The sequence below is a fragment of the Punctularia strigosozonata genome (genome assembly GCF_000264995.1).
Source record: "Punctularia strigosozonata HHB-11173 SS5 unplaced genomic scaffold PUNSTscaffold_14, whole genome shotgun sequence".
Classification (NCBI taxonomy): domain Eukaryota; kingdom Fungi; phylum Basidiomycota; class Agaricomycetes; order Corticiales; family Punctulariaceae; genus Punctularia; species Punctularia strigosozonata.
Genome location: NW_006767446.1, coordinates 277,830 through 302,956, shown reverse-complemented (window position 1 = coordinate 302,956; position 25,127 = coordinate 277,830). Strand labels below are relative to the sequence as shown.

Genomic DNA, 25,127 nt, shown 5'->3' with positions numbered 1-25,127 from the left:
GAAAAATCCGAGGAAGTAGGGGTGAGCGTGAGGAGTGCGCCGAGGAGGGGAAAGACCTTGCACGCACAGTCAAGCCTGCAGCCGAGTACCGCTAGAGGCGAGGAGAGTGTTCCACACGTTGCGTTCAACTGGTTGGTGGATCGAGACCAGGCTGGGATGTTGGCCGTCGTTCTTGTAGTTACGGCGTCGCACATTGGGATTTGGCACGTCGCTCTAGTTGGCCAACCTGCGGTGCATCGGTTGGTGCTGACCCAATAACAGTATCAGACAGTCGCGTGTATCTTACTGTTCATCCTTGAGCAAAGTGCTCGTTCCTTCGTAATTCAATGATTGTCATTCCGCGTCGTTCGCGAGTACATTTGCATCGCTATATAATACGCAAGATAACATGCACTATCGGATTCTTTCAGTGCATCAAGGAGGCTCGAATCACAACCTATCAGGCAATGTCCGTCTTCGAGATCTTCATCACTCCTGCACGTCCGCCCAATCGCAGCGTACCCTTCCACAACCGCCAGCTATATATCATATTTCAAACATCATCGTGCGGTCCCAGAGGACTGCGCGGACCAGCGCTTGACGCCGGTGTCGTTGGTGCGAATTGTGTTTCACCACCGCGAGCGAAGGCATTTGTCATGCTGACCGGAAGAGGGGCCGACGGCGCGCTTCACTTCGAGGAAGCTCTCCAGCAATTCCAGGCAACGGTTTGCCTGGCCACCTCCGGGCTGCCGATGCTGCCACGAACGCTATGCCCAGGGAACTCCGAGCGCGCCTTGGCATGCCTCAAGTCTGCGCTGGCTCCTGAGCTTCAGACACAGCCCCCGCAGGAGCCAACGTACAGCTGAACATCATGCCGCCTCCCTACAAACGGACCATGTCTGTTAGCATGGCGCGTACGTACGCCTGCCGCGCGAGCAAGGACGTACCCATCACTTTGTCCGGAGACGATAACAGCATCTTGACGGGTTGCAAGAGCGGGAGAGTCGACATCGTTACGGGCCCATACGAGCAGTTCTCGATCCTGGAGGATATCCAACGCTTCTGAAACCCGCGATGGAGCTGGAGGGAGCCATTCGTCACGCTCATTCCTCCGCTCCCCTTTGTTATGCCTCTCGGATTCATTGGGGCGCATTTGTTCCATATTTGCCGTACGATTGCTCTTCGAATGCGCGTCTTCGTCAGCGTTGATTTCGCTATGGGGAGGTCTTTCGCGCACGAAGGGCTCCGTCTGAGAACTACAGAGGCGTTATTGCAGAATCGAGACAGCGGAATGTAGGCTCACGTGTCGGAAGCGGACCTTAATTGTGTTCCGTTCTCCTGGCCCGGTTGTGGTGGAGGCTCGATCAAGACCTCGGCTATGTCCCATAGTTTTGCTTCCATAGCTGCTTCAGACACAGTCTGCCACCCGGTGCTGAAATCGTTGACGGAGTTCATGCGAAATTGTTGTGGGGTAGATTCTGCGATCTCTCGCAGCACCTTGGCAGATACCGTGGCTCTGTGTTGGGCATCCCCGTCATAATTCATTCATGATTACGCACACGAGCTGGAGGTTATCGGAGCTTCGCACCGTGTTACTGTGTCATCAAATATGGTCTTGCGGGAATATGAGCGGGAAGCAGAAGAGTCGGGCACGCTGGACCGACAAGACGGAAGTATTGAGGCGAGTCGAGCTGCGCGTTGTCCATAAGACCTGGTAGTCATGAGGACCCGGGATGGCCGTGCAACCAGACTTTGTAGCACTTGGTCGTAGTGCATGGAACCCAAGACTAAGCGCAAAATCGCCGCGCTCGAGGAACGGATTACGTTACACCAGTAGTGCTTTCAAACGAGAGGAGGTGAGCGAGCGGCAGGATGAGCACCGAGGACATCGTCAAATTCGTGATCACATGTTTGAAGGACTACCTCAGGGCCGGTTGATGGCGCGTGATGCAATGAGTACAGTATCGTTCTCTCGACTCAGCTACCAACCAGCGAGGTCAGGATATTGCTGCCCGAAGGAGGAGCAGATAACAATACCAGCAGACGCGCTCTCGCGTATCTGTCGTTGTCGGTAATGCCTGGAACGCATGTTATTAATTCAGGGCTCGAAGGAGTACTGTGAACATCTAATCAATATCCTAGTCCCGAATCTTTGTCTTCAGGGCCCGTAGTTCCCGATCCGTCAATCCCCAACTGTGGGTTCCCGCTTCGCCCTTCGCTTCCGCCTCCAAATACGCCCGCAGAGCCTGCTTCTGTCCCTGCTCAAGCGGCGCACCACACACGACGGCGTACGTATACAGTGCATTGACGACCTTTTCCTCAAAGTCGGCATCGCGGCCGTCGTGCTCGCCGTCGGCGCCGTGGGGTACGGGGTGCGCAAGCGCGCTAATCAGCTTGTCGAGGATGCCGTGAGCGGCGAGCGCGGAGACGGCCAGAGGAGAGGTGTTCGCCGAGGACGGGTCGGCGACCATCGACGCGTGCGAATTGGGGTGAACGGGTTGGCTGTTCTGATCGGGGGGAGGGGGAGGGGAGGTGTGCAGCGTCGGTCCCGAGGCGGAAGGTAGAGGTGAAGAATCGGAATAGGTCGAAGTGGGCGTGAGGAGCGCGCCGAGCAGAAACGCGACCTTGCGCCGCACGGTGACGTCTGAGTCTTCGAGCGCGTCCCGGAGCACGGCCCAGCCCGCCTCATCTTCGCGATCGAGCTGGCGCACCGCCGCGACGTTGTGCTTCAGCAGGCCGGAGAGCGCGTATACCGCCCTTGAGCGCACTTTGGGAGAGGACGTTGAGGCGGGCGAGAGGAACGAGAGGAGGGTCGGTACTGGCGGAGGCGTGATCTGGGAATAGGCATGCTGCGCGGCGGGGTTGTTTTGCACGGCAGTACCGAGTATCCAGAGGACGTGCGACTTGAGTGACGTTGGAGAGGTGGGGGAGAGGAGGAGGTTGTGAAGCGGCTCCCACATGTGTAGTTTCTCGAGGTCTGAAGGAACGGTGAATCAGTTACAAGCGTTCTACGATTATAGATCTAAGCAGAGTTGTGGAAGAAGATAACGTACTGTTTGCATTGTCGATCTGCTCAATGAGCATCTCGAAGTCGTCCAAAGCTTGCACCCGCTCGTCTTCGTCCCGGCTCTCGTCAACAGCGATAGCGAGCGCCTCCTTCATCAGCTCCGAGTCAGGCTTGCCCAGGATCATGTCGATGATCTCCGGGTCGATTTTTCTCGGTTCTACATGGCTTGCGTTTTGGCTGCTGCTCGGATCCGAGTTTTCGATGGACCAGCGGAGGATTGATTGCATCTTCGTCTATCTTTTCGTGTCGATTAGAGGAGGAATGAGAGAGTAAGGGATGGATAGAAGGGGTGCAAGACAAGATATGAAGGATATGGATACAGCTGAGTCAGTTGAAGCTATCGATACAACACGGTCTGGCGTATGGACGAAGGGAAGAGTGTGCCGGAAGCGCGTAGAAGTTTGTGGCATCGACGCGCCGGGCGCTTGTCACTCTGACGCGCGCTTAACCCTAAAAGGGATAAGCGCCGGACTGTCGCTTTCATAAGTATGAAAAGAGCGAAGTCGCCATTATACCCAAAGACTACTAAAGACTACGATACACACCGAGATCGAACCTATTAATGCATAGTTGGAGAGCAATTTATATCAACTAAACCAGAAACCAAAGCGCCTTCACAAGTTCAACGAAGCGGCAGACCCAACGGCGGTGACGTTCACGAACCCATCTTCGACCGACACGTCTCCCGCCAGAGGATGCTTGGGGTACCACCGAGCCGACCCCGTCGCAATCATGCCGTTCTCCCCCACCATCGAAACCGTCGTCTTCCTCGTCCTGCGCAGCCCGTACGGGTCCTCCGGGTCCTTCCGGACGAACACCGCGGGCACCGCGCCGCGCACGACGAATTGGCCCTCAAACGCGGGAGGGAGCTCGACGGTAGCCGGGGCGCCGTCAGTGTTTGCAGAGAGTGCGACGGTCGACATGAGCGTGGTCGACATGGAGGGGACGTCGAAGAAGAGCGGGGCATCCGGGCCGGAGGTGCGTGCATGCAAAGAGAAGGATGGAATGTGATAGGGTGAGGCGACGAGGTGGATGGTAGCATTTAATGGGCTGTGCGACGATCACCTCAGGGCCGGGTCCACCAGAGAATAAGGAAGAGATACGTACGCGTCCGTGGTACGCATTATGAGCCGTGAGGCCGTCTTCTGGTGCTCGAGGTTATGTAGACCCGTGGCGTTGCCTACCAGTATGCTCCCGTTATGATTTGTAAGCTCTGCCGTGCCGGAGATGGCGGATTGCACCAGGGTGATGGGCGCGTGCGAGGTATTGAGGCGTAGAGTTTCGGTATTGACGCCCGAAACCCGGATGGGCGCGTCCGAGGAGGAAAGACTGAATGTCGAAAATGTGGTACCGGTGTAGATGCTGATTGCAACGTTGTGGGTAAAGGACGGGAGGACAGTGCGGAGGGCGTAGCCACGGCTGTAAGCTTGTGGATCGAAAGGAATGGCAACGCGAAGGCGAATCGGTTGACGGGCCGCAGACGATACGTTAATGTGGGGGGCGGCCTGAAGGTGCAAAGTCAGATGTAGACAAGTGCTCGATCAGGAATCGATCGTACCACGAGCCTGACGCCGGTACCACCACCAACTTCCCTTAACAGGCACGCAGAATGCAGAGCTGACGTCCCCTCCTCCGAACTCGGAGCCTTGATGTGGAATAGTACCGACTCTGGCTTCTCCATTCCGTCGGCAGTCACCATCTCGAGCTCGCCGAAAAGCCCCTCCCCCCGAGATAAAAACAGGAGGGAGGTGGCATTGGACGAAAGCACAAACGTGTGTTGCAGGTGTCCATCGCTGGTGCTTCGGGAGAATTGCGATGTCTTGACGCAGTACTGCGCCGGGATCCCATCGTCGTCTTCATGAGGCCATGTCGTCGGCGGCTGGTCAAAGCCATTGTCTCGTATGAATGAAAGATAACGTGGCAAGTATGAACCTAGCGCTCACCTCTACAGCCCCGTTTCTAGAATTCCGGTGCTGGTTCAACTTCCAGGACCACAACGCCTGCACCAAACCCTTTACCGAGAGAACCACGGTGAGCGCTATTACGAACGCTCCGAAAAACCTCCACCTTGCGCGACGCCCGCTGCCTCGCTTTCCGTGTCCATCTGGTGCCGGCGGTGGTACTCCAAGAGGCGAAATTACTGCATGATTGTACGGAGCGGTGCTGGAGTACGCTGGGGGCGGAGGCAGGAGAGGGGTCTCTTCCGAAGCTGAACCCTCGTACTCTGTAGGCGCACGATGCTCCTGCTCGGCTTGTTGAGCTTTGGTCGATGTAGAAGAGCCCGGTTCTTGGTCGTCAAGGACGATCATCGTGGTCGTATGGAACGAACGACATGGCGCTCAGCCCGAGCGGCGAGCGCGGGCTTACAGACCGCAGCACGGATACTTGTTCTCTTGTTCTCACCTTCATTCTTCAAACAGAACGCGGATCCTGGAGCGCTTGTAGCCTCAACAATGCGCATCCGGGGCATTTTTGGGATATCGCGGGCGTGCAAGATCCGTTGTTGAAACCTCAAGGCAGATAGCGGTTGAGGCTAAGACCGGTCTTTCACGCGGAAGCTTCGGTACTTACTCCATTGTTGCACTGATTTGTCCGTGACTCCCCTTGGGCCATTAAATCTTTATGCAGATTATTGGACTCGCGGATCTGATCGACTGCTCGATATGCATATCTGATGTCCACCGGTGATGCACAGATAACTCCAAGACAAGGGACGATATCTGTGTGGCACCAGCTATCGAGCCTTTTCCAAGTACATCTCCCAAGCATTCATAAAGCACTAGCCGGTCATGTTCTGTGTCATCTGCGGTGGACCGTGCTCCGAGGTGTTCCTCAATCCGAGCAAGACACACTACATACAATTCAATGAGTTGCCCGGGCTGTCGCACGACGATGGCATCTGGCTCGGTCGCTCTTTAGTGGCCGTCTATGCGGACTGCATAAGCCCCCCAGGGAGGTTCGGTAAGTCATCATCTAACTTTCAGTCGGGCCACTCTGTCTTCACCTCCTGACACTCATACCAGAAGGCGGTGGCAGTGGCGCGGTCGTAGCGCCTCGCCGTGACGATGATCCCGCGGCAGTGGCGGACCAGGAGACGCTCGAGCGCGACGACCCCGTCAATAGACCACCAAACACAAGATCGTGCCTCCGCTCCGGCCGCTTCGAGGTCCACCTGACCACCGGACTGCTCGCGCACGAGCTTTGCCTCCGACTCGCCGTCTGCTGGGCGCGCGCCTCCCACCCTCGATCGTTTCCTAGCGAAGGTCCGGCACTACCTGCCTGGTATCTCTGGACCAACTCCGGGCCCGTGTGCGCATGGGCGTTCCAGGTCCACATAGACGACCCGGATCTCGTCACGATGTCGCACCTAGTCGTGAGCTCTCCCTGGACATACCAGGCCGCCGGCAAGCCGCCGCAACGCAACTACATCCGCATCATGGAGAACTTTCGCTTCGGGTACGGCGACGAGGACGATCCAGCCGGTGCATGGATGGACGGGTTCGACGAGCGGATGGAGTACGTGCACGAGGCCGACTTCGGCATCGTCCACCTCAAGCGTCCGGACCACTTCCCCGCCGTGCACGACCTGCCCGCCGGCACGCCTGCTGCCCCTCCCGAATCCGTCTTTCCCTACGCGTGCCCTGCGGACGTCGTGCTCCAGATCCTGGCACGCCTCGACGGCGCCTCCCTCCGCGCGCTTGAGTGCACCTCCCGCGCGTGGCGCGACTTCCTCTGCTGCCAACTCGCGCAGCACCACGTCTGGCTCCCGCTCATCCGCTCTTCCCGTCTTGTACCGACGGACGCGGACTGGACACGCAGCGCGGACGGAGTTAGGCAGGCACTCGCGTCGGCGGAGCGGGTTTCCGATTGGCGGCGACATTATCGCGATTGCCTGAAGAGCCCTAATATGCGGAACCGTGCACGGATAGCCAGGGCTGTATGGGCCCTGAGTCACCTCTTGGGACACTGCGGCTGCCTCCCGGGATCTCCGTCCTGTTGTTAAGCAAGCATCGATTGTTGTCTTTCTGAAGCTAGGCATATCTGGCGTAGATACACCCTGAGCCCCTCTCGCTGTTTCGCAATTGCGTTGGGGAGGGCGAGCCTACTCTTCCGCGATGTGATCTATGCACGGTGGTCTTCGCGATAGGATGGGTCAGCACAGCGGTCGCGCAGTACATACATGCCATCTCCATACCTCTCTGAATTTACTATCCAGTTGCGATGATTTGCCTCACCGCTGCAAAAGGGCGTCCATTGCAACCATATACTGATGACAATGATTGGTATCACGCTGCGCGCACGAGCTTGAAGACGAGGTCGGACGGATAACGCCAGGCCAGTATTGTTATCGTCCAAGCACGCATGGTCGAAGACTACCACCAGACCTTTGAAAGAAAAGGTTTCAAATTCGTTGTACTTAGCCTCTTGCGCTCGTAGCTCACATTGACCAACCCTGAGGTACTCAAACTGCCGAATTTGACGGTGAATTTGATCATTATTTTCTCTGCCCGTACGTTGAACATGATTGGTCTGTTTCAGCATCATCATTTTCATCACTTCAGCTTTGCAGTGCCGTCAATATGTCGAGTCTTTGCTGCGCCATTTGTGGCCAGCCGCTGAACGAGAACGTTTTCTATCGTCATGGCGACGACGATGAACCAACGGCGATCGGTTAACCGTGAATAGCCTGGCTTTATACTCGAGTATGGCTCGGATTTGTGTTTGTGGTGATCTATGCAGACTGTCTCAGTCCAGCATGAGCATACGGTAACGCGCCGGCCCTCAGGTGCCCATACTGTTCAACGCACAAAAGCTGTGTACGTAAGAGGATCCGCGGTCTCTTAGCCCCCAGGAAGCATCCACTGAACAGGCCATTCTTCCCTCTGGCTTCGGTCATGGACATCTGGAATTTGCACTGCACCATCTGCGGAGGGCCAACGGGCCAGCGTCTCTGGAATGAGGAAGACGACGACTTCATCGACTTCAAAGAGCTCCCTGGACTCACTCTCGACGACACGCACTGGATCGGACGCTCGTCTGTCGTGGTCTATGCGGATTGTTTAAGCCTACCGGGAGAATTCGGTGCGTTGCAATGGGATGGTGGAACATTTTACTCAGTCATCCGGCTTATATCCTACTTGAATATATAGACGACGACACGGGAATTCTCTACGCAACGGGTGACGAAGTCATAGGGGACGAAGACGGAGACGACCTTCTCCTGGAGAAAAGAGACCCTGTCCTAAGACCCAAGGATGCGCCATTGTCTCCCCTTGGACGTGGGGAATACATATGCGCCAGTGCTGACAGGATGCTCGTTCACGAGTTATGCATACGGCTTGCCGCGAGCTGGACGAAAGAGGCGCGTCCAGCAGCGTTCCGGGGAGATGGGTTATCGAATACAGCCAAATTCTTCTGGACCAACCAAGGTCCTGGGTGCATATGGGCGTATGAGGCGGACATGAAACTTGACGACGACGAAGACTACGACACTCGCGCATACCTGGTCAAGTCTAGGGCCGCACACAAAGCAGCCAGAAGACCCGCTCGAATCAACATTGCCGACAACTGGCAAAATCGCAAATTTCTCTACGGGTACAGCGAAGACGACACGAGCAGTCGAGCGTGGCAGAAAAGTCTTTATGAAGTGTACTACCACCAAGCGGACTACGGGATCACGCACCTCAAGCGCCCTGACCGTTTCCCCGACGTTCATGAGCTGCCTACCGAGCTTCCCGTCCCCTCCCCAAGCTCCTTCTTCCCCTTCAATCTCCCAGCAGACATCGTGCTGCACCTCCTTTCGGAACTTGATGGGCCCTCCATGCATGCGCTCGAGCGCACGTCTCGCGTTTGGCACGATTTCCTGCAGTCCAAGTTGGCCCAGCAGCACGTATGGCTCCCGCTCCTGCGCAAATGTCACTACACCCCGACGGATGCGGACTGGACGGAAAGCGCGGATGCCATCCGTCAGACGCTCGTGTCTCCGGAACGTAGGGCCACGGTCGACTGGCGGAGATACCACATCGATTGCAGCAGAAGCTCGAATATGATAAACCGCGCTCGCATTCATTGCTCTGTTCAGATCATCGGTCAGTGGTTAGGTCACTTTGATCCAGCCTAGCTGGATAAGGCACTGGGTGCATGAGCCTGACGGCGAGGGTTGCATGTTTTTCTGGTGCCATGGATTCGATCTTTTCGAGGAGCATCGTTGGATATATATCCTCAGTCGTACACATATTCATACTGGCTCTCGAAAGCCTAGACAACTATATCCTCTTCGTTGTGACAAAAGTCGTGCGTACGGTCGCGTAGGGTCACGGTCACCCTTGACGTCACCTGAGCAAGCATGAGTTGAGAGGCTCATGCAACGTCGCGTCTCACACATCGCTCACCTCTTCCTCTCGCCTTTCTTCCTCGCGACTGTACCCTACGCAGAACAACGATGGACGACGATATTGCAAGGTCCAACGACGGTCATTATTCCGCACAACCATGTCTGACCAAATGCTAGCATCACCATGAATGCTGGAGGAGCCCGAGCATGCGGAACCGGACGCTCCCCTTTCAGTCTGCGCAGACAATAAGCCATCATATGGGACACTGCTGCTGCAGTGAGGGCTCTCCTGTCTGTCTATAGCCAGTATGACCTTGCCTTGCTCGACCGCATATCGTCATCGCGCGCAGCGTGCTCGTGACCGAACGCACCTGGACATAGACTTGGTTAATGTCGTTCTCATTACGACCAGCCGCGATCATATTGGTCGCTTAGCGCTCGTCATCGGTCGTCACTCCGGTCCCGCGTGGCTGGACTGAGCACTGCTTGGCGGGAATGATGGGACGGCGCGTTTCTCGGGAGATTGCCACCAGCGCGAAGTCGCTAGAGAGTCCTGCTTTTCGAGCATGTCCACTACAGCTTGAGCAATCAATGTTATTCTCCACTGTCAACAAGATAAACTTCGACGTGACAGTAAGCTGCTAGCGTCTCACTGACTAGCCTTCATAGAACGTCCGTCGGCCAAAGCGAACATCCCTACATCACCTGGCCACCCTTCAATGCAGGCCAATGCAGGTACGTACAAGGGACTATATATTAATGTATGCTCATTTACCATCACCGCTTCAGCGCATGACAACCAGTGTTGTTCACTACACGTTGTGCCTGCAATGCAGGTTAATGCAGGTAAACATAGTTGGTATATAGATCAAACGTGTCACATTGTCCTCAGCATGTCTGACGTCTGCAACCTCATAGCCCAATCCTTGTCACCATGGGCGGCTCGAACCAATACTGCATGATCTGCGGCGGACCTACGTGCTCCTCCTACCTTACCGTCGATGATGACGCCTGGGGATGTCTCTCCAAGCTCTCCGGAATCATCCACGACGACATGCACTGGATTGAGAAGACCTCCGTTGTAGTGTATGCAGATTGCTTGAGTCCTCCTGGCGAATACAGTACGTCGCTGATTAAATCTGGGATTTGGCAGGATCGTGACACTCATTTAACTTTGTGGCAGACTGGAGTACGTACTGCGTCGATGTCGAGTCGTTGGAGGCTCGAGACATAAACGGATACATAGTCCCTGAAGATGGCAAACACTTCGAAGATCCGGTTAGGAGACCGGAGGCCGCAATATCCCCACTCGGATGTGGAGAGTACTCTTGCGAAGTGGACGGTAGGTCAATCGCTCATGAGTTGTGCACGCGGCTCGCCGCATGCTGGGCGCAAGAAGCGCATCCGGAGGCATTTTCTGGGAGGCGAAGGGCGGATCCTGCTCGGTTCTTTTGGACCATCCTAGGACCTACCCACTTATGGGCATGTCAAAGCGATGTCTCGAGTGACAACGAGGTCACGAAGGTGTTCTTGGCCAGGTCCGAGGCACTGATGGAGGCCGCCGGCAGTCATCCAAGAATCTCCCACAATTGGCTGCACCCGACATTCCACTACGGTTACGACGAGAAGGACAGTTTCAGGGGTTGGTTGAGTGGATGTGGTCAAGACTACGAGTTCAAGGAACAGTTTGGGATCACGCATCTCAAACGCCCGGATCATTTCCCTCCCATTCACGAATTGCCTCCCGTGCTGCCGGTCATCTCCGAGTCTCAATCCATGTTTCCCGTCGACTGCCCGCTGGACGTCGGGCTGATCATTATATCGCAACTGGATGATCCGTCCCTGCGTGTACTTGAGTGCACTTCTCGTGCTTGGCGCAACTTCCTGCGTGCCCCCCTCGTTCAGCGGGTCCTATGGTTCCCACTCCTGCGCGAGTGCCATTTCACTCCGACAGATGCGGACTGGACGGATAGTGCAGAGGCCGTTCGACAAGCCATCGCGTCTCCAGAGCGCAAAGCGGCGGTGGACTGGAGGCGGTATTACGACGATTGCAGGAAGAGCCTCAACATGAGCAACCGTCGTCGCATCTACCGCTCTGTTCGTGTTATCGGTGAATGGCTGGGTCATTTCGAGCGCCATCGGACAACTACGTTCCTCCGAGTAGTCAAAGGGGAAATCGTTGGGACTGTAGAAACTAGCTGGGACCTTCTGCCTTCTGTATACCTACGTGGAGCAGCGTGAAGGAGGGCTATGATCTGGTGCTGAACAATATCGGAACAAACCGAGCAACGTGCCATGCGGCCAGCTGGCGAGGGTAGGTAGGTAGGTAGGTAGGTAGATTGCCGACGAGGTCCCGGTAGCGGAACAGCCGGTTGCTGCGCTGCACGTACGCCACTCGTGCAGTCGACAGGCTTGACGAGAAGTATGAAGTTCATTTTGATTATCAAAGGCAAGGCGACCCTTGATCGTCGACTGAGATAGCCATACGTGTAGATGGACGCGCTCTTACGCGTACGGATTTTTGACGTCACCTGAGAGTTGAAGCTCGTAGCCTCGTGCGACGTCTCACACCCACCCACCTATCACCCACCTCTTCCTCCTTGTTTCTTTCCCAGTCGCGACCTGTCCCTGCCCGAGCCCGCAATGGACGACGATATCGCGAGGTGACCGACGGCCACCATCCCGTACTAAACCGTTTCTGATCAGACGATTGACCACCACAGGGCCATAGCCCTCAGCTTGCAAGACACACGACCGTCGAGCATGGGCACGCGGGATGTGATCAACGTGGACGACGACTCTGACGACGAATTTCAAGCTCAGCTGGCTCAGGCCCTCAAGTTGTCTGCAGCACAGCAACCTGCACCGTCAGCCGCCACGACCGAACCGCAGGACATAGCCGATATCAAGGAAAACGCACCACCTGCGACCACCACTAGCTTCTTGTCCGATCGGTCCGTGTACCGCATACTCCATATGATCCTGCTAAATGACACGCATATATCCAGTGCCCAGCTGGAGAAGGAGCGTCTTGCCCGGCAAAAGCGTCTTCGCGGCGACGTTAACGCCGGTAGCAATGATAACAATGACGATGATGAAGACGACGAGGACCGAGGACCCACAGCGAAGAGGCGCGCGATCGAGTTCCCTCCGTCAAGTAAACGCCGCGTCCGTGTTGACCCAGCTCTCTCCAGCGCATCCGGTCCTTCGACATCATCACGGACGACAGAAATGGAGCCCATGTTCTGGAATGGGGAAATACGGCAGACGGCGAATGCTCACGTTGACCCAAGGAAGGATACGAAGCCTACCTTCCGGCTCACCGAGATTATCGGGAAGGTGCATGAGCCGATTCTTTTTATCGCGCGATATGCTCAATGTACCTATCGCATATATGCAGAAATCGGACGTCAAGTTTGCGATAATAGCCGGATATTGCATCGATTGGGCGTGGTTATATCATTTCTTCGAGCCGTCGACACCTGTAGGTGAGTCACGTCTTGGGAGCAGCATAAAACACCCTGACGAATCTTCGAATCTTCGTCATGCAGTGGTCGTCGCTCAACCCGACACAACCGGAGCCAGGAGTGTAAAGGAGGTCCTCCCGAACTGGATACGCACCACGCCACCTCTACGGGGCGGCAGGGGCTGCATGCATATGAAGGTGCTTCTTGGCCACTCGAATTCGTAGTATTGGCAGGTTCACTCAACAATATGGGAACCTTTCCAGTTCATGCTGGTCGGTGCCGCTCCTATTCGATCAGGGAGATGCCGTGCTGATAGCTCGCGGTTAGCTATTCTATAGGACCGGCAGACTGCGCGTTGTCATTTCCACGGCCAACTTTATAGACTACGATTGGCGAGACATCGAGAACGTGAACACATTCGACACTCCATCACCGCGGTTTCGAGACGCTGACTCCGATACGGTGCACATATAGACGGTGTGGGTGCAAGATGTGCCCCTCCGCCAGACGCCGATAAGGTACGACCACAAAGCGACCGACTTCCCCGCGACATTCGAACGGGTATTCAAAGCGCTCAACGTCGAGGCCGCCCTTCAAGCTCTGACGATTAACGACGTATGCACTACGCTCAGCCTTCAGCAATCGAAAGAAAGCAACCTGACTTGGATGTGTGATTTCCTGACAGCACCCGGACATACCGCTCCCGTCCGTCACCGACCTTAGGACGAAGTGGGACTTTTCGAAGGTGAAGGCGCACCTCGTCGCGTCCGTCGCGGGCAAGCACGAGGGCTGGCCGGAGGTGATCCGCAACGGACACACCGCACTCATGAAGGCCGTGCGCGATATGGGCGCACGCGCGGGTAAGGGAAGGGAAGTCGAGTTGGAGTGCCAGGTTCGTTCTTTTATTCGTTGTTCGTTCCGACAAGAGTTCATAGTTTGCGGGATAGGGCTCGAGTATAGGAACGTACTCGACGCAATGGATGAACGAGTTCCACTACTCCTGCCGGGGCGAGTCTGCTGAGGACTGGCTGGATCAGCCGAAGACCAGGCGGGCTAAGCTACCTTGGCCACCGGTGAAGATCGTGTTCCCGTCGTTGGCTACGGTCCAAGCTAGCAGGCTCGGTGAAAAGGTGTGTTACTTGCAGCGCTCGGGCGGATGTATGCGCGTAATGCTCACGTCGACGGCGTTTTCTTCTGGCAGGGAGGCGGAACGATCTTCTGCCGGTCCAATCAATGGCAGGCGGAGAAGTTCCCCCGAGAGCTGTTCCACGATTCGAGGAGCAAGCGCGGGCCTGTGTTGATGCACTCTAAGGTGCGCCCTCATTCCATAGTCCCCTTATTTCCTGTGATCATGACTTAACATCTGAGTAGATGGTGCTCGCCACTTTCAGGCCGAAGGGAGGGCAGTCGACGCTGGTGGACTCGGACTCGGAGACGGAATCCGAGACCGAGTCTGAGAGCGATGAAGAGGTGAAGATCGTTGAGCCGAAGGAACGCAAGAAGAAGCTTGTCGGTTGGATTTATGTGGGGTCGCATAACTTTACGCCATCCGCGTGGGGCAACCTGTCCGGGTCTGCCTTCGGCCCGATCATGAACGTGAGTCTCGCCCATGGTAAATAGACGCTGTGCTAGGAACAGACGGGCTGATGGGATTGCATCATGTGCGCTCCAATAGATCACCAATTACGAGATCGGCATAGTCCTACCTTTGACGAGCGGCAAGGAGGCAGATGCGATTGCGTGTTGGGAGCGACCGCCAAGGAAGTATGTGCCTGGTAAGGACGTGCCCTGGGTACGTAACCTGCTCGAATAGCACCTTCTGATGGGACTGACGGACGCGTCGTGGTCTAGATGCAAGACCAGTCACCTGCCTTACAATGATGCATGTCCTTCGTGCCCCGATGATACCCAGCAACTTTCTTCCTATAGAGGCGCACTTGCACGAACAGTAACGATTTTGTTGAAGATTCATTCATGGTCTATGTGCTATACTACAATGCTACTCGCCCAACGAACTTCTGCGTCCCATGCGCTCCTTGAGCAGATCTCTCGCTCTTTTCTCCGCGTCGGTCAGTTGGCTCTCGTGCGACTGTGACCGTGAAGGGGCCGTGCTCGTGGTCATGTCCGTGTTCGTACGGAAGGAGATAGGTCGATGCCACTGCTCGATCTCCGGGAGTCGCGGTGGTTGGCTGCCAGCGCCGTAGACGACGTTGCTGTACACGCTGCTTGATCGCGAGAACGCGGTTCTTGCGCCGTCGCCATCCATGTCGCCCTCTTCCTCCGGGACGGGGCTAGGAATATGCGTCGATGTTGACCGGTCCGATTGCCAGTCGACTGATCGCACGGAAGGGCGTCGGTTGGAGCGCTTGGGTACGGGGGTGAATGCGTCCTCGTCATCCTCGGACCCAGTGTTTGCGCCAGAGAGCAGTCGACCTCCAGAAATCGAGTCCACGGCGTTGTAAACGCTGGTCCTAATGGCGGCGGTCCAGGACGAGGCGGTCCAGGTCTGATCGTCTTTCACGGGCGCCTGCGATTCGAGCTCCCTGGGCGTTCGCATCCGCGTCGGCGCGACAGACCACCGCCCCGAGTTGGCCGGGGACGAAGCGCGGGAGGAGCGGACGGAGTCGCCGTCGGAGGACGCGCCGGGCCTGCGCATCAGCCAGGGCACGGGAAGGCCGCCGTCCTTGACGGTGGAGTAGCGCGGCTGGATCTCGCGCTCGCGCGGCGTGCCGAAGTCGGACCCGAGGCGGGGTGTCACCCACGGGCTAGCGCCGCTTGCGGACGTGACGTCGCCGGGCATCATGTTCGCGACGTGGAGGGCGCCAAGTGTCTCGTGCCCATCCGCGATGCTCGCCGCGGGCGTCTCGACCCGGGGGATGCGCGCGCCGACGGAGCGGATGGGCGGCTCGGTGTCGTATTTGTCGGCGCGCTTGAGCCTGTAGTGTGGGTTGGCGATGATCGGTGGAGGGTTGAGCGCGGGCGGGACGGGGGTGCTAAGGATCGGTGCGTAAGTCGCGGCTGGGGTCGGTGTGTGGTACACCGTGATCGGGGCGGCGGCGGCGCAGGAGGCGTCGTCGGTGGAGGAGGCAACGGAAGCCCGAAAGTGGTTCTTAATCGGCGACACGGGCTGCGACTGCGACTGGTACCAGCTGTCGGTCCGCTTAGGCTCGCCGACGTCGTGCTCCGCCGCGCGGTCGTAGCCCACCGCGGACTCGGCGTCAGAGGAGGTCGTGGTGCTGCGCCGGTCGCTCTCGAACGGCCAGCTCTTGCGCGTGTTTAGGCTCGGGCGGTGGCGGTGGCGGTTCCAGGTGCGATAGATCCAGGAGACGAGGGCGCATAGCGTGGCGAAGACGGCGAGGGAGCCGATGACGATGGCAGTGATCCGGCCCGCGTCGCTGCTGGTGTTGTAGTCGGTCGCGCTGGAGGCGGTCGGGCTGCTGGTGATCGAGGCGGTGGCATCCGTTGTGCTGGCTAGAGGGACAAGGACGGCGCTGGCGCTGTTTGAGGCAGAGTTTACGCTCGAGATGGAGCTGATGATGGTCGTCGTCAGAGTAGTCGTCGGTTCCGCAGTAGGTGCTGCCAAGTTCGAAAGGCTTCCTATTGGGCTCGAGGACGGCGTGCCAGGCGTAAGTACAGATGTCGCTTCCGAGGAGGAAGTACGAGGCTGAGCCTGCGCCGACTGGACAAGAGCGGTCGTCGGCGGAGATGCAGTCATCAGTGTTGCTGCTTTCTCGATCGAGGTTGGAGAAGCCAGAGAAGTCGTCGTAGTCGCCAGTTTCGCAATCGGAGAGCTTGGCGCCAGAGCAGCCCCTATCTCGGTCGAAGCAGCCTCGACTGATGTAGAAGTAGGCGAAGGATCCTTGGCGGTAGATAGCTGGGGCGTCGAGGATGCATCTGGAAGACGCTGAAAAAGTGATAACACGAGTGAGAAGAGGATGGACAAACCTGCAGATGCGCCTGTGATTTGCGCCTGTCGGGTAATCGAGGCGGCGGCCGGGGCCACGTCCGGCGTGGCGGAGGTCGTTGAGAGCACAGCGAAAGAGGAGGATGGCGTGATGGCTGGCATAGAGTTCGCAGAAGCTTGGCTGGCAAGTTGATCGAGTTCGTCGGCGAGAATAGCTTCCAAGAGAGTGTCCAGGTCCGAGAGCGTCGCAGACATCAACGGATAAAGGCGGGCAGAGGTCGAGGTTGGCTGCGAACAGTCGAGCACCAGGCGTCAAAAAAGCGGGTGGTTCCGCTCAGCGGTAGATAGAAGTGTGGTGAGGAGAAAGAGATGAGAGGCTCCTCATCATTTCCTTCGAGCATTTATGTGAGTGCGGATAAAGGGAGTGCGGGGCCGATCGGATGTGGTAGCGGCAGCGGAAAGCGGGAGGCGGGATTCGTCCCGATCTACTACAGCAGGTTGTGTTTGTTTTTCTGTGGAGTTCCGAGGTCCATTGGGGAGCAAGAGTTCATCTATCCGTCCGAGCGAGAGCCCATGCTTGAGGCAACACAGACCTCGTTGCAAGGATCGGGTCACCGGGGGGTCGGGAATACTTGAGCTTTCTCACCGATAGAATTGATCATTGGTGTGCGGATAGGACAAACGCAAGGCGGGACGGATGCTGGAGGCAATAGCGGAAGTGTGCGCCACATCCCGATATAGTCATCCCGGTCGCCACGTGCGCCAGCAATTGCCCACCAATGTCGCACACGACGCGCACGTAAAGCAATCCTTTCCTCCTCGATGACGGCTTGTAGCATCCCATCTGGGCTGTATTCAACGCACTCTTGATGCTTTACATAGTACCGACTCAACGATTCATACGACCGTCTCAAGGACCGGTGCAAGAAGGCCCGGACTGAAGCTGACCAAGCCGGCGGTAGTATTTTCCCTCGTGGTTGTGTCAAGAGGTCGCCAGGACGTGCGAGCGCCACTGAACTGCAATTTTCTTTCGGATCCGTTCAACGCGCGCGTGCATCGACCGCCCATACGGTTCGCGCGGGGTCTTTGTCTCCAAGGCTGTGTCCAAGCTCGTGCATTGCGCAAGTCGAGGGCCCGTGACTCGCATGAACGAATTCTGCGGCGAAGGGCGATCGGTGGTGGCTGAGAAACGGCGCAGTCTTGGCTGAGGGACTTTTCTCTACACTGGTACGGTCCCCATTCATCGATTCTATCCGGAGCCGTTTAAGGGAACCGCTCAAATTTGCTCCGCATGGCAGCACCTCTCGCGAGATTTTGCATGCTATTTTGATGATGTTACGGGGTCCGCCTTTGACCTGCATATTGACTCGCAATGCGGGATGTACGGTTCCCTTTCTCCAATGCTGTTTCCGCGCTTTGATGGATCTGAATTCCCCGCATTGCCCAATGCACCGATGTGCCTGAGCCAGTCAGGGCGAATTTCCTCGGCGACGTCGTTGGCGACGAGCATGTGCTCTCATGTGTATGCAGAGATCCTCGATCGGGTCCACAGGTTGGGCGCTCCCGGCGCCCCAAACTCCAACGAACACGGCATGCCGACGTCGAAGTCTAAATTTCCATGCGATATAATTCTTCCCTTCAAGCTTTCCCGCCCGGCTCCTTCTTCACCGCGTCGAATTTGTTTCGACGACATATTATCTTCCAGTCCCCTCCTCGATCCTACCCGTTCCTTCCTTTCCCCCGACCCCTCGTTCCAGGCCAGGTGTTCGACGATAGGGTCTCGTCATGGCCGTTGCTGTCACGATGGACAACACCTTCGGTGCTACCTTTATAGGACTCGTGGCGTCCGCAATGTGCGCGTGCTCACATATCCAGGGGTTAATCAACGCTGATCCTGCTCTCCCCCTTTGTCAGATTATTTGGCATCTCGTGCGTATCGCCTACTCCCCCACCCCGCCACGGACCTTGCTCATTCGCGTTCGGTATCACCAGCAATTTGCAACTGTATTACTACTACAACCGATACGAAAACGACAGCAGATCGCTCAAGGCAGCTGTACGTACCAGGATTTTGCAGTTTTTCATAGTGTTCGGGCCTCTTATCCGTTCGTCAGGTCGCCTTTGTATGGATATTGGACGCGCTCATCCTCGGGTTCAATTGCCATGCCGTGTACTATTACCTCGTCTCCAACTGGGGTGACCCTGTAGCACTCGACAACTTCATCTGGTACGCCCCTCACGCATGCTTGCTGGAACATCATTTCCTGACGCAGTACGATCAGGAGCATGAAGGTTCAAAACTTCCTCACCGACATCATGCTACCGACAGTGCAGACGCTATACGCCATCAGAATATATCGTCTTAGCGGAGGAAGAAAATTCATTCCGGGGATCGTGGTGAGTACGCGGTTCCGGCAATGCGACCGACTTCTCTTATTCTAACGCGTCGCACCCAGGGTGTTGCGGTGGTCGCAGCATGGGGCGTGGCGCTTGCCGCAGGGGTGCAAGTCGCGAAGATCAAGACGTTTTCTGGCGTTCACGATGCTAGGGTACGTTCTCTCGTATTCATCGTCATTCCTGGACTGACGAACCGTCTTCAGTGGGCGCTATATGCGTCGTTTAGCACAGCAACCGCGATAGATATCTTGCTATCCACCTGCATGTGCTATTACCTCCAAATGGGCAAATCCATGTTCAAACCGTGAGTTTCGCCTTCTGCACCGCGAATGATCGTCGTGTCTTGACCTTCATCGCAGGACTAACTCGATGTTGAACATGCTTATCTTCTGGGTGTTAAGCACGGGACTTCTGACCAGTGCTTGCTCCTTGGCCATCGTGCTCATCGTGAGTGCTGCCCATACTCGTCGCACGATTGCCCGCTAAACGCTGCAGGCAGTACGCGATCATGCCCAACAACCTCATCTACCTCGGCCTCGACTTCCTCATCACCAAGCTCTACATGAACTCCTTCCTCGCCATGCTCAACGCCCGGAAATCCATCCGCAAGCGCGCCGAAAACTCCTCCCGGGGCGTGACCAGCTCCTCGGGCGGCGTCCACATCGACTCGCGCTCGCGCGGCCCGATATCGATCACCGTTACCCAGGACAAGTATCGCGACGTGGACGTCATCCCGCTGCACGGTCGGGGCCACTCGCACTCGACCACGGACCCATCGCCGATCGAGGCGGACGACAAGGTGATGCCGCGGTTCAAGGTGCCCGGCGCGGCGCATTTCCGCGCCGACGTTTAGAGTTGGGGGTTTGGAAACATCGGGTCGCAGGGAGGAAAAGTATTTTGGAATAAAATGTTATAGTATATTTTACACAGACTATGCGGAAATGTTCCGTGTCCCGTTGAAGAGATCGTATGAGATCCATTGCCAGTATGTCAAGGCTCATTATGTAGTAATGTTGTATATAGCCGGTGAGGCAAGGTGGCCATGGTTGCCGATCCTCATCGTCCAAACTTCTCCTTTGGCAAGATGTGGCTGCTGACCATGTCTCTTGCTTAATCGACCACGACGACCTCGTCAACTGACCTGGGAACCTAGCATATCGTTGCATCTTTGACTCTCGAACGTTGACACTAGGCCGGGCTGCTTGCGAACGCATTTCAGTGGCCTGTGACTCCGTTCTGAGGCGCTCTTGGCGCCCATAACAGCGAACCGATTATGAACACTACCTTCTTACCGACACTCGCGCCTGTCGACGTACAACAGGCAGCTCAGGTAAAGAAATAACCGCGCTCGTTCGACATTCCTGAATCCGAAGCTTGTAGCTCATCCAACAAGCGTATTCACCGCAAGCCCATGTCTCGGCGGACGCGCAAAGGACCCTTCAGCAAGACCTCTTCGACATCCAGAAACGGCCCGAGGCATGGGGACTTGTCGTGCCGTTCCTGGAGGATCCGGATCCGAATGTGCAATTCTTCGGAGCGCATACAGCGCAGGTGAAGATAGCACGAGATTGGTAATTGGCTTCCTGGCGATGTTCTTCCCCTCCTCGGGTCGCTACTTATCCCTATCATTACAGGGATTCGTTTCCGAAAGACAATGCCCTTGACTTGAAGGATCTGCTGGTGGAACTGACGGGTGGATCAATGGTGCTCGGCAGGAACAAAGTGATTTTGAGGAAACTATCTGTCGCCGTAAGTGTCACCGAACCCTTTCGACATCATATTCGTGCATATCAGGGAGTGGCAGAAGGATCAAGCTCCGCGCATACAGGTGTCTCTCCGTTAGCTACATCCAACGTGGTTCCCAGCAAACGCATGCTGATACCTCACGCATAGCACCCATGCGACCGATCTGCCACTCTTCCCTGACGCTGCCAAGTACTCCCCTGTCCCATGCCTTTGTCTTTCTCGAACGCGCTGACCACAGGTGCCACGTAGGTCACATCACTCGCGTTGAAGCTCGTACCCGCAGAGCAAAGCGAATGGTCAGACTGGATAGTGTCTTGTTGCACGTCATTTTCCAGCCGCGGAGCCTCTGCCGAACAGATATTGGACTTCCTCTCCATCGTGGCGGAGGAAGTCGACAGAGCGGATCTCCTTGGATTTCACAGGTTCGTCAATCAGCCATGTACTCGCGGTCCTGCCTCTGATGCGTCCGAAACGCCTAGGTCACGTATGCGACAGTCTTTGATGGACGCTATACCGCTCGTCATGCAGGCGATCTCGTCCTCAGTAGGCAATGCCGCCACCCAGCGCATGCAGCGAACGACTACCACTTCTTCATTGAACGAGTCGCACGCTGCGTTGAAGTGCTTCCAGGCATGGCTACCGACATTACCAGCAAAGTACACTCTCGAGTTCTCTCCTTCCCGTCCGATGTTGACTCGCGCTCTTGCAGCGACATCACCCCACTCATCCCTGTTCTCATCTCGTTGTTAACGCCTGTGACGACCCCCGGCCAGCAAGGCATCGAGTTCGACGAGTCGATCTTCGTGCCCGCCTCCGACGCGCTTCAGGAAATAATGTCCAACTCATCGATGGCGGACGGTGCTGGTGTCAAGACCCTTACCGAACCTTTGCTCCAGTGGGTCGCGAGCTGGGGAGGCACCATCATCCAAGAAACTCTAAATTGTGCGATCACCTCCGGCTTCGCCGAACCTCCGCTTACATGGTCATGGTCACACAGCTGGGATCGTCGACGATGTCTCTCACTCGTTCTGCAAGCTCCTCGTGGCGCTCGGAGATCATTCGATACAATACCTCGCGAACAATCTTGCCTCGAACGCGCATATGGAACCCTCGCTACAATCTCAACCGGTTGTTTCAGCCACCAAGGGCCAATTAGTCCAAACATTCTTGCGGTCTTTGCTCTCCTACACCTCCCTTCCCGGGTATTACGGAGTGGACGAGGAAGATTCCGAGAGTACGCTTGGGTTCTGGTACTTGTTCCAGGAAACATTGTGGAGTGTCGAATACGACTTCGACGCGGAGCAGGAGGAGCAAGTAAACCGGAGTAAAAGCGGAAGTACCACCGACAAGCAGGAACAAGATCAATGGCAGGTCGCGAAAGCGGTGTACGTAGAGCTGGTCACCGTACTAAGGCGAAAGATCGTGTGGCCACCTACGAAGGTGCTGAGCAGTTGGACGAAAGGTGGGATATGGCTCTACCGCTTTCCTAGACGATATTGATATTCACACCCCTCGTGCAGACCTACAAGACAAGTTCCAGGTGTCAGTCGCTTCGCTTGCTCTTCTTTGAGCTTGTCGACTGATAGCTCTCCTTCCAGCTATCGACGCGATGTCGGTGATACCTTAATCAACGCGTAAGCATTTCATTCTATCCTGTCACAATTCTGCTTGATGCTGACACACCACGATCAGCTACTATATACTCCGGGACGACATGCTGGGACTGTACTTGGCTGACCTGGAAGAGCGGCTTGCGCGCAATCAGAACGGGCAAGAATGGGAGGTCAGCTTTATCGATTCCAACTTCGAGAACCAATTGTAAGACGGGCTGTAGGAGATTGAAGCGACGCTACACTCAATAATGTCAATCCAAGAGGCTGTTCCCGTAGAGCCCAACGCCCATCTAGAGCGCCTCTTTGGACCCGATATCTTAGGTCGCTTGCCGACTTCCAGTCATGATCGCGTACGCCGCACAACCTTAGGCCTTATCGGTACGTTTTCCCGTCATCCGCACACAGATGCATATTCTCATTCCCGATGCAGGTGAATATGCAACTTGGTTCATGACGCAATCGACGTTACCTCCGACATCTACCCAGCAAACCTCTCTGCTTATGAACGCCGTTTCGTACGTTGTGGCCGCTCTCAGCGAACCAGGACTATGCTTGCATGCCGCAAACGCACTTCGCGAACTATGTGATGCAAATCGTGCGGCACTTGCGCCTCATATCAGCGCCTTCGCCCAGCTCAACGCAGGGTTGTCTAGTGTGCCGGTATGTGCTAGCGTGCGTGTAGTCAATGTTCATCTATCTGAGCGCGATCTGCGGTTAGGATACGGAGAAGAGCAAGGTACTGCAGTCGATAGCTAGCGTGATACAAGCTCTGCCTCCCGAGCAAGAAATCGAGCCCATCGACGGTATGGTCGGCCCGGTAGTGGCGAAGCTGTGGCAGGCGTTACAGTTGCCTGCACAGGTAAGCACTCCCATCATCCGCGCAGTACAGAGCTGGTCTGAGGTCACGTCGTAGGCTGTGGAAGATGCTCAGGCAATGGCTATAGTCCAGCTACAAACACTGTCGGGGGTGGCTAAGGGCTTGACGCGTATGACCGATTCATTGTTATCTTCCGATGAAGAAGCCGAGATCCAAGCGGAGACTCGACAACTGGAAGCTGCTCGACAAAATCCTCGGATGGTCAAGCTTCGGGAGTCAATACTAGGTGCTGTCCAGGAGACTGTCAAGCGTTGGTCCTCCGATGCGGCAATCAGCGATGTACGAAAGCTTACTCTCCGTTATCGCTGTGCGGGACTGACTAACCTCTCGCTAGGCTTTAAGCGACTTGTTCAAATCCATCACTGCACTATATGCAGACATGACGATTATATCGTTGCCGCCTGGGGCATTGCTGGAGCTTGTGTGCTTCGCTGCGCAACAACAGCTGACAGCTGTATGGTTATCGTTGGCGAGTATGCTCATGATCCAGCTGAACCCGCCGCCACTGCTGTCGACATTCAAGCCTGCGCCCAATCCTGAAGCGCAAGCGATTGTAGGGAGCTTACTGCCAGTTCTTCTACAAACGTCGCTCAACTTCCTCGGGCAAGCGGGAGCCATGGAAGCAGTACGTCTCCTCGTGACCCCTTCAGATTCGACCTCATAAGTCTCCCTCGCAGAACCCGGATATCGTCCAGGCATTTTTCGACTGCATGGAAAAGGTCAGCATGTCACGTACAGGCTCAGGGTATGCATATTTGACGGGGCCCAGATCGCGATCCATTTCATCGCGAGTTTCTACAGACTACCTCCAGGCCACCTGGATTCTCTCATGCGCTGCGCCATCCAAGCGCTCTCCCTACAAGAGCGCTACGCCCTCGTCTCCGCCTCCACGTTCCTCGTACGTCCGGGCCGCACGACTTGCTACACATACGCACGGAATATTCACTTTGATACGTCCAGGCCTCCCTCGTCAATCGGACGTCGTCAAGCGACGAAGTCACCGAGATGAAAGATACCCTCGCGCTCACGTACGGCTACGCTATCCTCCGCGCGATCCTGAGCGGCTTCGCGGGGCTCGCCCCGCGCTCGTGCACGCCGAACCTCATCGAGCTGCTCTCGACGCTGCTCAGCAGGTGGCCGGAGCAATGCAGGACGTGGATACCGCAGATCCTCTTCGCGGTACGTCGGACATGCGCTCACCTTACGATTTGTCTGCGGCTGACTGTCGCTGGCTCTTTGTCGTGCAGGAGGACTTCCCGCAGTCGAAAGCAGGGCCGGAAGCGAAAGAGAAACTGGTGAAAGCATTGGCTGGGTACGTGGCCCGACTGTCTGCTCGGGAGTATCTGAGCTCATGAGACGCATGATCTACGCAGCTCGCGCTCATTGAAGAAGACCCGAGACGCCGCACACCACTTTATGCTGGTAGCTCGAGGACTGGAAGGAACCACGTTCGGATACGCTACAGTCACCATGTAACATACGTACATACCACACTCGGTGAACGCAAATGTACTCACACTTTCGAACGCTCGAGCAACCCGAATTTGATTTCCGAATCCGTTTTCATTTCGTGATCATCGTCCACGACTGCTAGCGTAGGTAACAAGTGTAACTAGACTAGTGAGAAGCTCGGATATAATCAGCATGCGTCAGGGATGGAGGCAATAAAACACAGGGATATAAAAAAAAGGAGATGCCGAGAGCGTGATTAAGAGACCAGAGACACTTTGACTGAGAGCAAGC

General features: G+C 56.1%; 9 protein-coding genes across 9 annotated transcripts; 5 read left to right on the top strand and 4 right to left on the bottom strand.

Annotated features, from left to right (window-relative positions):
* Nucleotides 1-667: 667 nt before the first annotated feature.
* PUNSTDRAFT_137835 (uncharacterized protein) lies at nucleotides 668-1,434 on the bottom strand (the record flags this gene model as incomplete). The annotated part of the gene is made up of 4 exons (XM_007387495.1): nucleotides 668-789; nucleotides 840-861; nucleotides 902-1,235; nucleotides 1,283-1,434. The coding sequence occupies 4 exons, from the start codon at nucleotides 1,432-1,434 to the stop codon at nucleotides 668-670; spliced, it is 630 nt and encodes a 209-aa protein (XP_007387557.1).
* A 625-nt stretch (nucleotides 1,435-2,059) lies between these two features.
* PUNSTDRAFT_92029 (nucleotide exchange factors-like protein) lies at nucleotides 2,060-3,403 on the bottom strand. The gene is made up of 2 exons (XM_007387494.1): nucleotides 3,033-3,403; nucleotides 2,060-2,956 (listed from the first exon to the last, which is right to left on the bottom strand). The coding sequence occupies exons 1-2, from the start codon at nucleotides 3,271-3,273 to the stop codon at nucleotides 2,118-2,120; spliced, it is 1,080 nt and encodes a 359-aa protein (XP_007387556.1). The 5' UTR covers nucleotides 3,274-3,403; the 3' UTR covers nucleotides 2,060-2,117.
* Nucleotides 3,404-3,538: 135 nt separating this feature from the next.
* On the bottom strand, nucleotides 3,539-5,321 carry PUNSTDRAFT_122491 (uncharacterized protein). Its single transcript, XM_007387493.1, has 4 exons — nucleotides 4,990-5,321; nucleotides 4,605-4,925; nucleotides 4,154-4,551; nucleotides 3,539-4,096 (listed from the first exon to the last, which is right to left on the bottom strand). The coding sequence occupies exons 2-4, from the start codon at nucleotides 4,743-4,745 to the stop codon at nucleotides 3,661-3,663; spliced, it is 975 nt and encodes a 324-aa protein (XP_007387555.1). The 5' UTR covers nucleotides 4,746-4,925; nucleotides 4,990-5,321; the 3' UTR covers nucleotides 3,539-3,660.
* Nucleotides 5,322-5,835: 514 nt separating this feature from the next.
* PUNSTDRAFT_137832 (uncharacterized protein) lies at nucleotides 5,836-7,049 on the top strand (the record flags this gene model as incomplete). Its single annotated transcript, XM_007387492.1, has 2 exons — nucleotides 5,836-6,007; nucleotides 6,070-7,049. The coding sequence occupies 2 exons, from the start codon at nucleotides 5,836-5,838 to the stop codon at nucleotides 7,047-7,049; spliced, it is 1,152 nt and encodes a 383-aa protein (XP_007387554.1).
* An 892-nt stretch (nucleotides 7,050-7,941) lies between these two features.
* Nucleotides 7,942-9,341, top strand: PUNSTDRAFT_127998 (uncharacterized protein; the record flags this gene model as incomplete). Its single annotated transcript, XM_007387491.1, has 2 exons — nucleotides 7,942-8,128; nucleotides 8,197-9,341. The coding sequence occupies 2 exons, from the start codon at nucleotides 7,942-7,944 to the stop codon at nucleotides 9,165-9,167; spliced, it is 1,158 nt and encodes a 385-aa protein (XP_007387553.1). The 3' UTR covers nucleotides 9,168-9,341.
* Nucleotides 9,342-12,092: 2,751 nt separating this feature from the next.
* On the top strand, nucleotides 12,093-14,660 carry PUNSTDRAFT_74951 (phospholipase D/nuclease; the record flags this gene model as incomplete). The annotated part of the gene is made up of 12 exons (XM_007387490.1): nucleotides 12,093-12,334; nucleotides 12,389-12,719; nucleotides 12,781-12,868; nucleotides 12,932-13,044; nucleotides 13,111-13,119; nucleotides 13,175-13,255; nucleotides 13,322-13,462; nucleotides 13,533-13,739; nucleotides 13,795-13,977; nucleotides 14,049-14,159; nucleotides 14,219-14,443; nucleotides 14,523-14,660. Coding segments are annotated over 12 exons (1,869 nt in total), but the record flags the coding sequence as incomplete, so codon positions are not given.
* Nucleotides 14,661-14,846: 186 nt separating this feature from the next.
* On the bottom strand, nucleotides 14,847-17,006 carry PUNSTDRAFT_46993 (uncharacterized protein; the record flags this gene model as incomplete). Its single annotated transcript, XM_007387489.1, has 2 exons — nucleotides 14,847-16,741; nucleotides 16,793-17,006. The coding sequence occupies 2 exons, from the start codon at nucleotides 17,004-17,006 to the stop codon at nucleotides 14,847-14,849; spliced, it is 2,109 nt and encodes a 702-aa protein (XP_007387551.1).
* A 1,457-nt stretch (nucleotides 17,007-18,463) lies between these two features.
* Nucleotides 18,464-20,135, top strand: PUNSTDRAFT_55063 (uncharacterized protein). The gene is made up of 9 exons (XM_007387488.1): nucleotides 18,464-18,604; nucleotides 18,666-18,680; nucleotides 18,744-18,807; nucleotides 18,866-18,978; nucleotides 19,034-19,148; nucleotides 19,208-19,300; nucleotides 19,352-19,452; nucleotides 19,508-19,595; nucleotides 19,648-20,135. The coding sequence occupies exons 1-9, from the start codon at nucleotides 18,537-18,539 to the stop codon at nucleotides 19,999-20,001; spliced, it is 1,011 nt and encodes a 336-aa protein (XP_007387550.1). The 5' UTR covers nucleotides 18,464-18,536; the 3' UTR covers nucleotides 20,002-20,135.
* A 171-nt stretch (nucleotides 20,136-20,306) lies between these two features.
* PUNSTDRAFT_107434 (ARM repeat-containing protein) lies at nucleotides 20,307-24,917 on the top strand. The gene is made up of 20 exons (XM_007387487.1): nucleotides 20,307-20,478; nucleotides 20,529-20,719; nucleotides 20,783-20,897; nucleotides 21,144-21,316; nucleotides 21,374-21,550; nucleotides 21,604-21,836; nucleotides 21,892-22,356; nucleotides 22,415-22,436; nucleotides 22,493-22,528; nucleotides 22,587-22,677; nucleotides 22,729-22,885; nucleotides 22,938-23,167; nucleotides 23,226-23,366; nucleotides 23,421-23,663; nucleotides 23,719-24,009; nucleotides 24,062-24,103; nucleotides 24,154-24,282; nucleotides 24,345-24,563; nucleotides 24,632-24,696; nucleotides 24,758-24,917. The coding sequence occupies exons 1-20, from the start codon at nucleotides 20,422-20,424 to the stop codon at nucleotides 24,858-24,860; spliced, it is 3,180 nt and encodes a 1,059-aa protein (XP_007387549.1). The 5' UTR covers nucleotides 20,307-20,421; the 3' UTR covers nucleotides 24,861-24,917.
* Nucleotides 24,918-25,127: the final 210 nt, after the last annotated feature.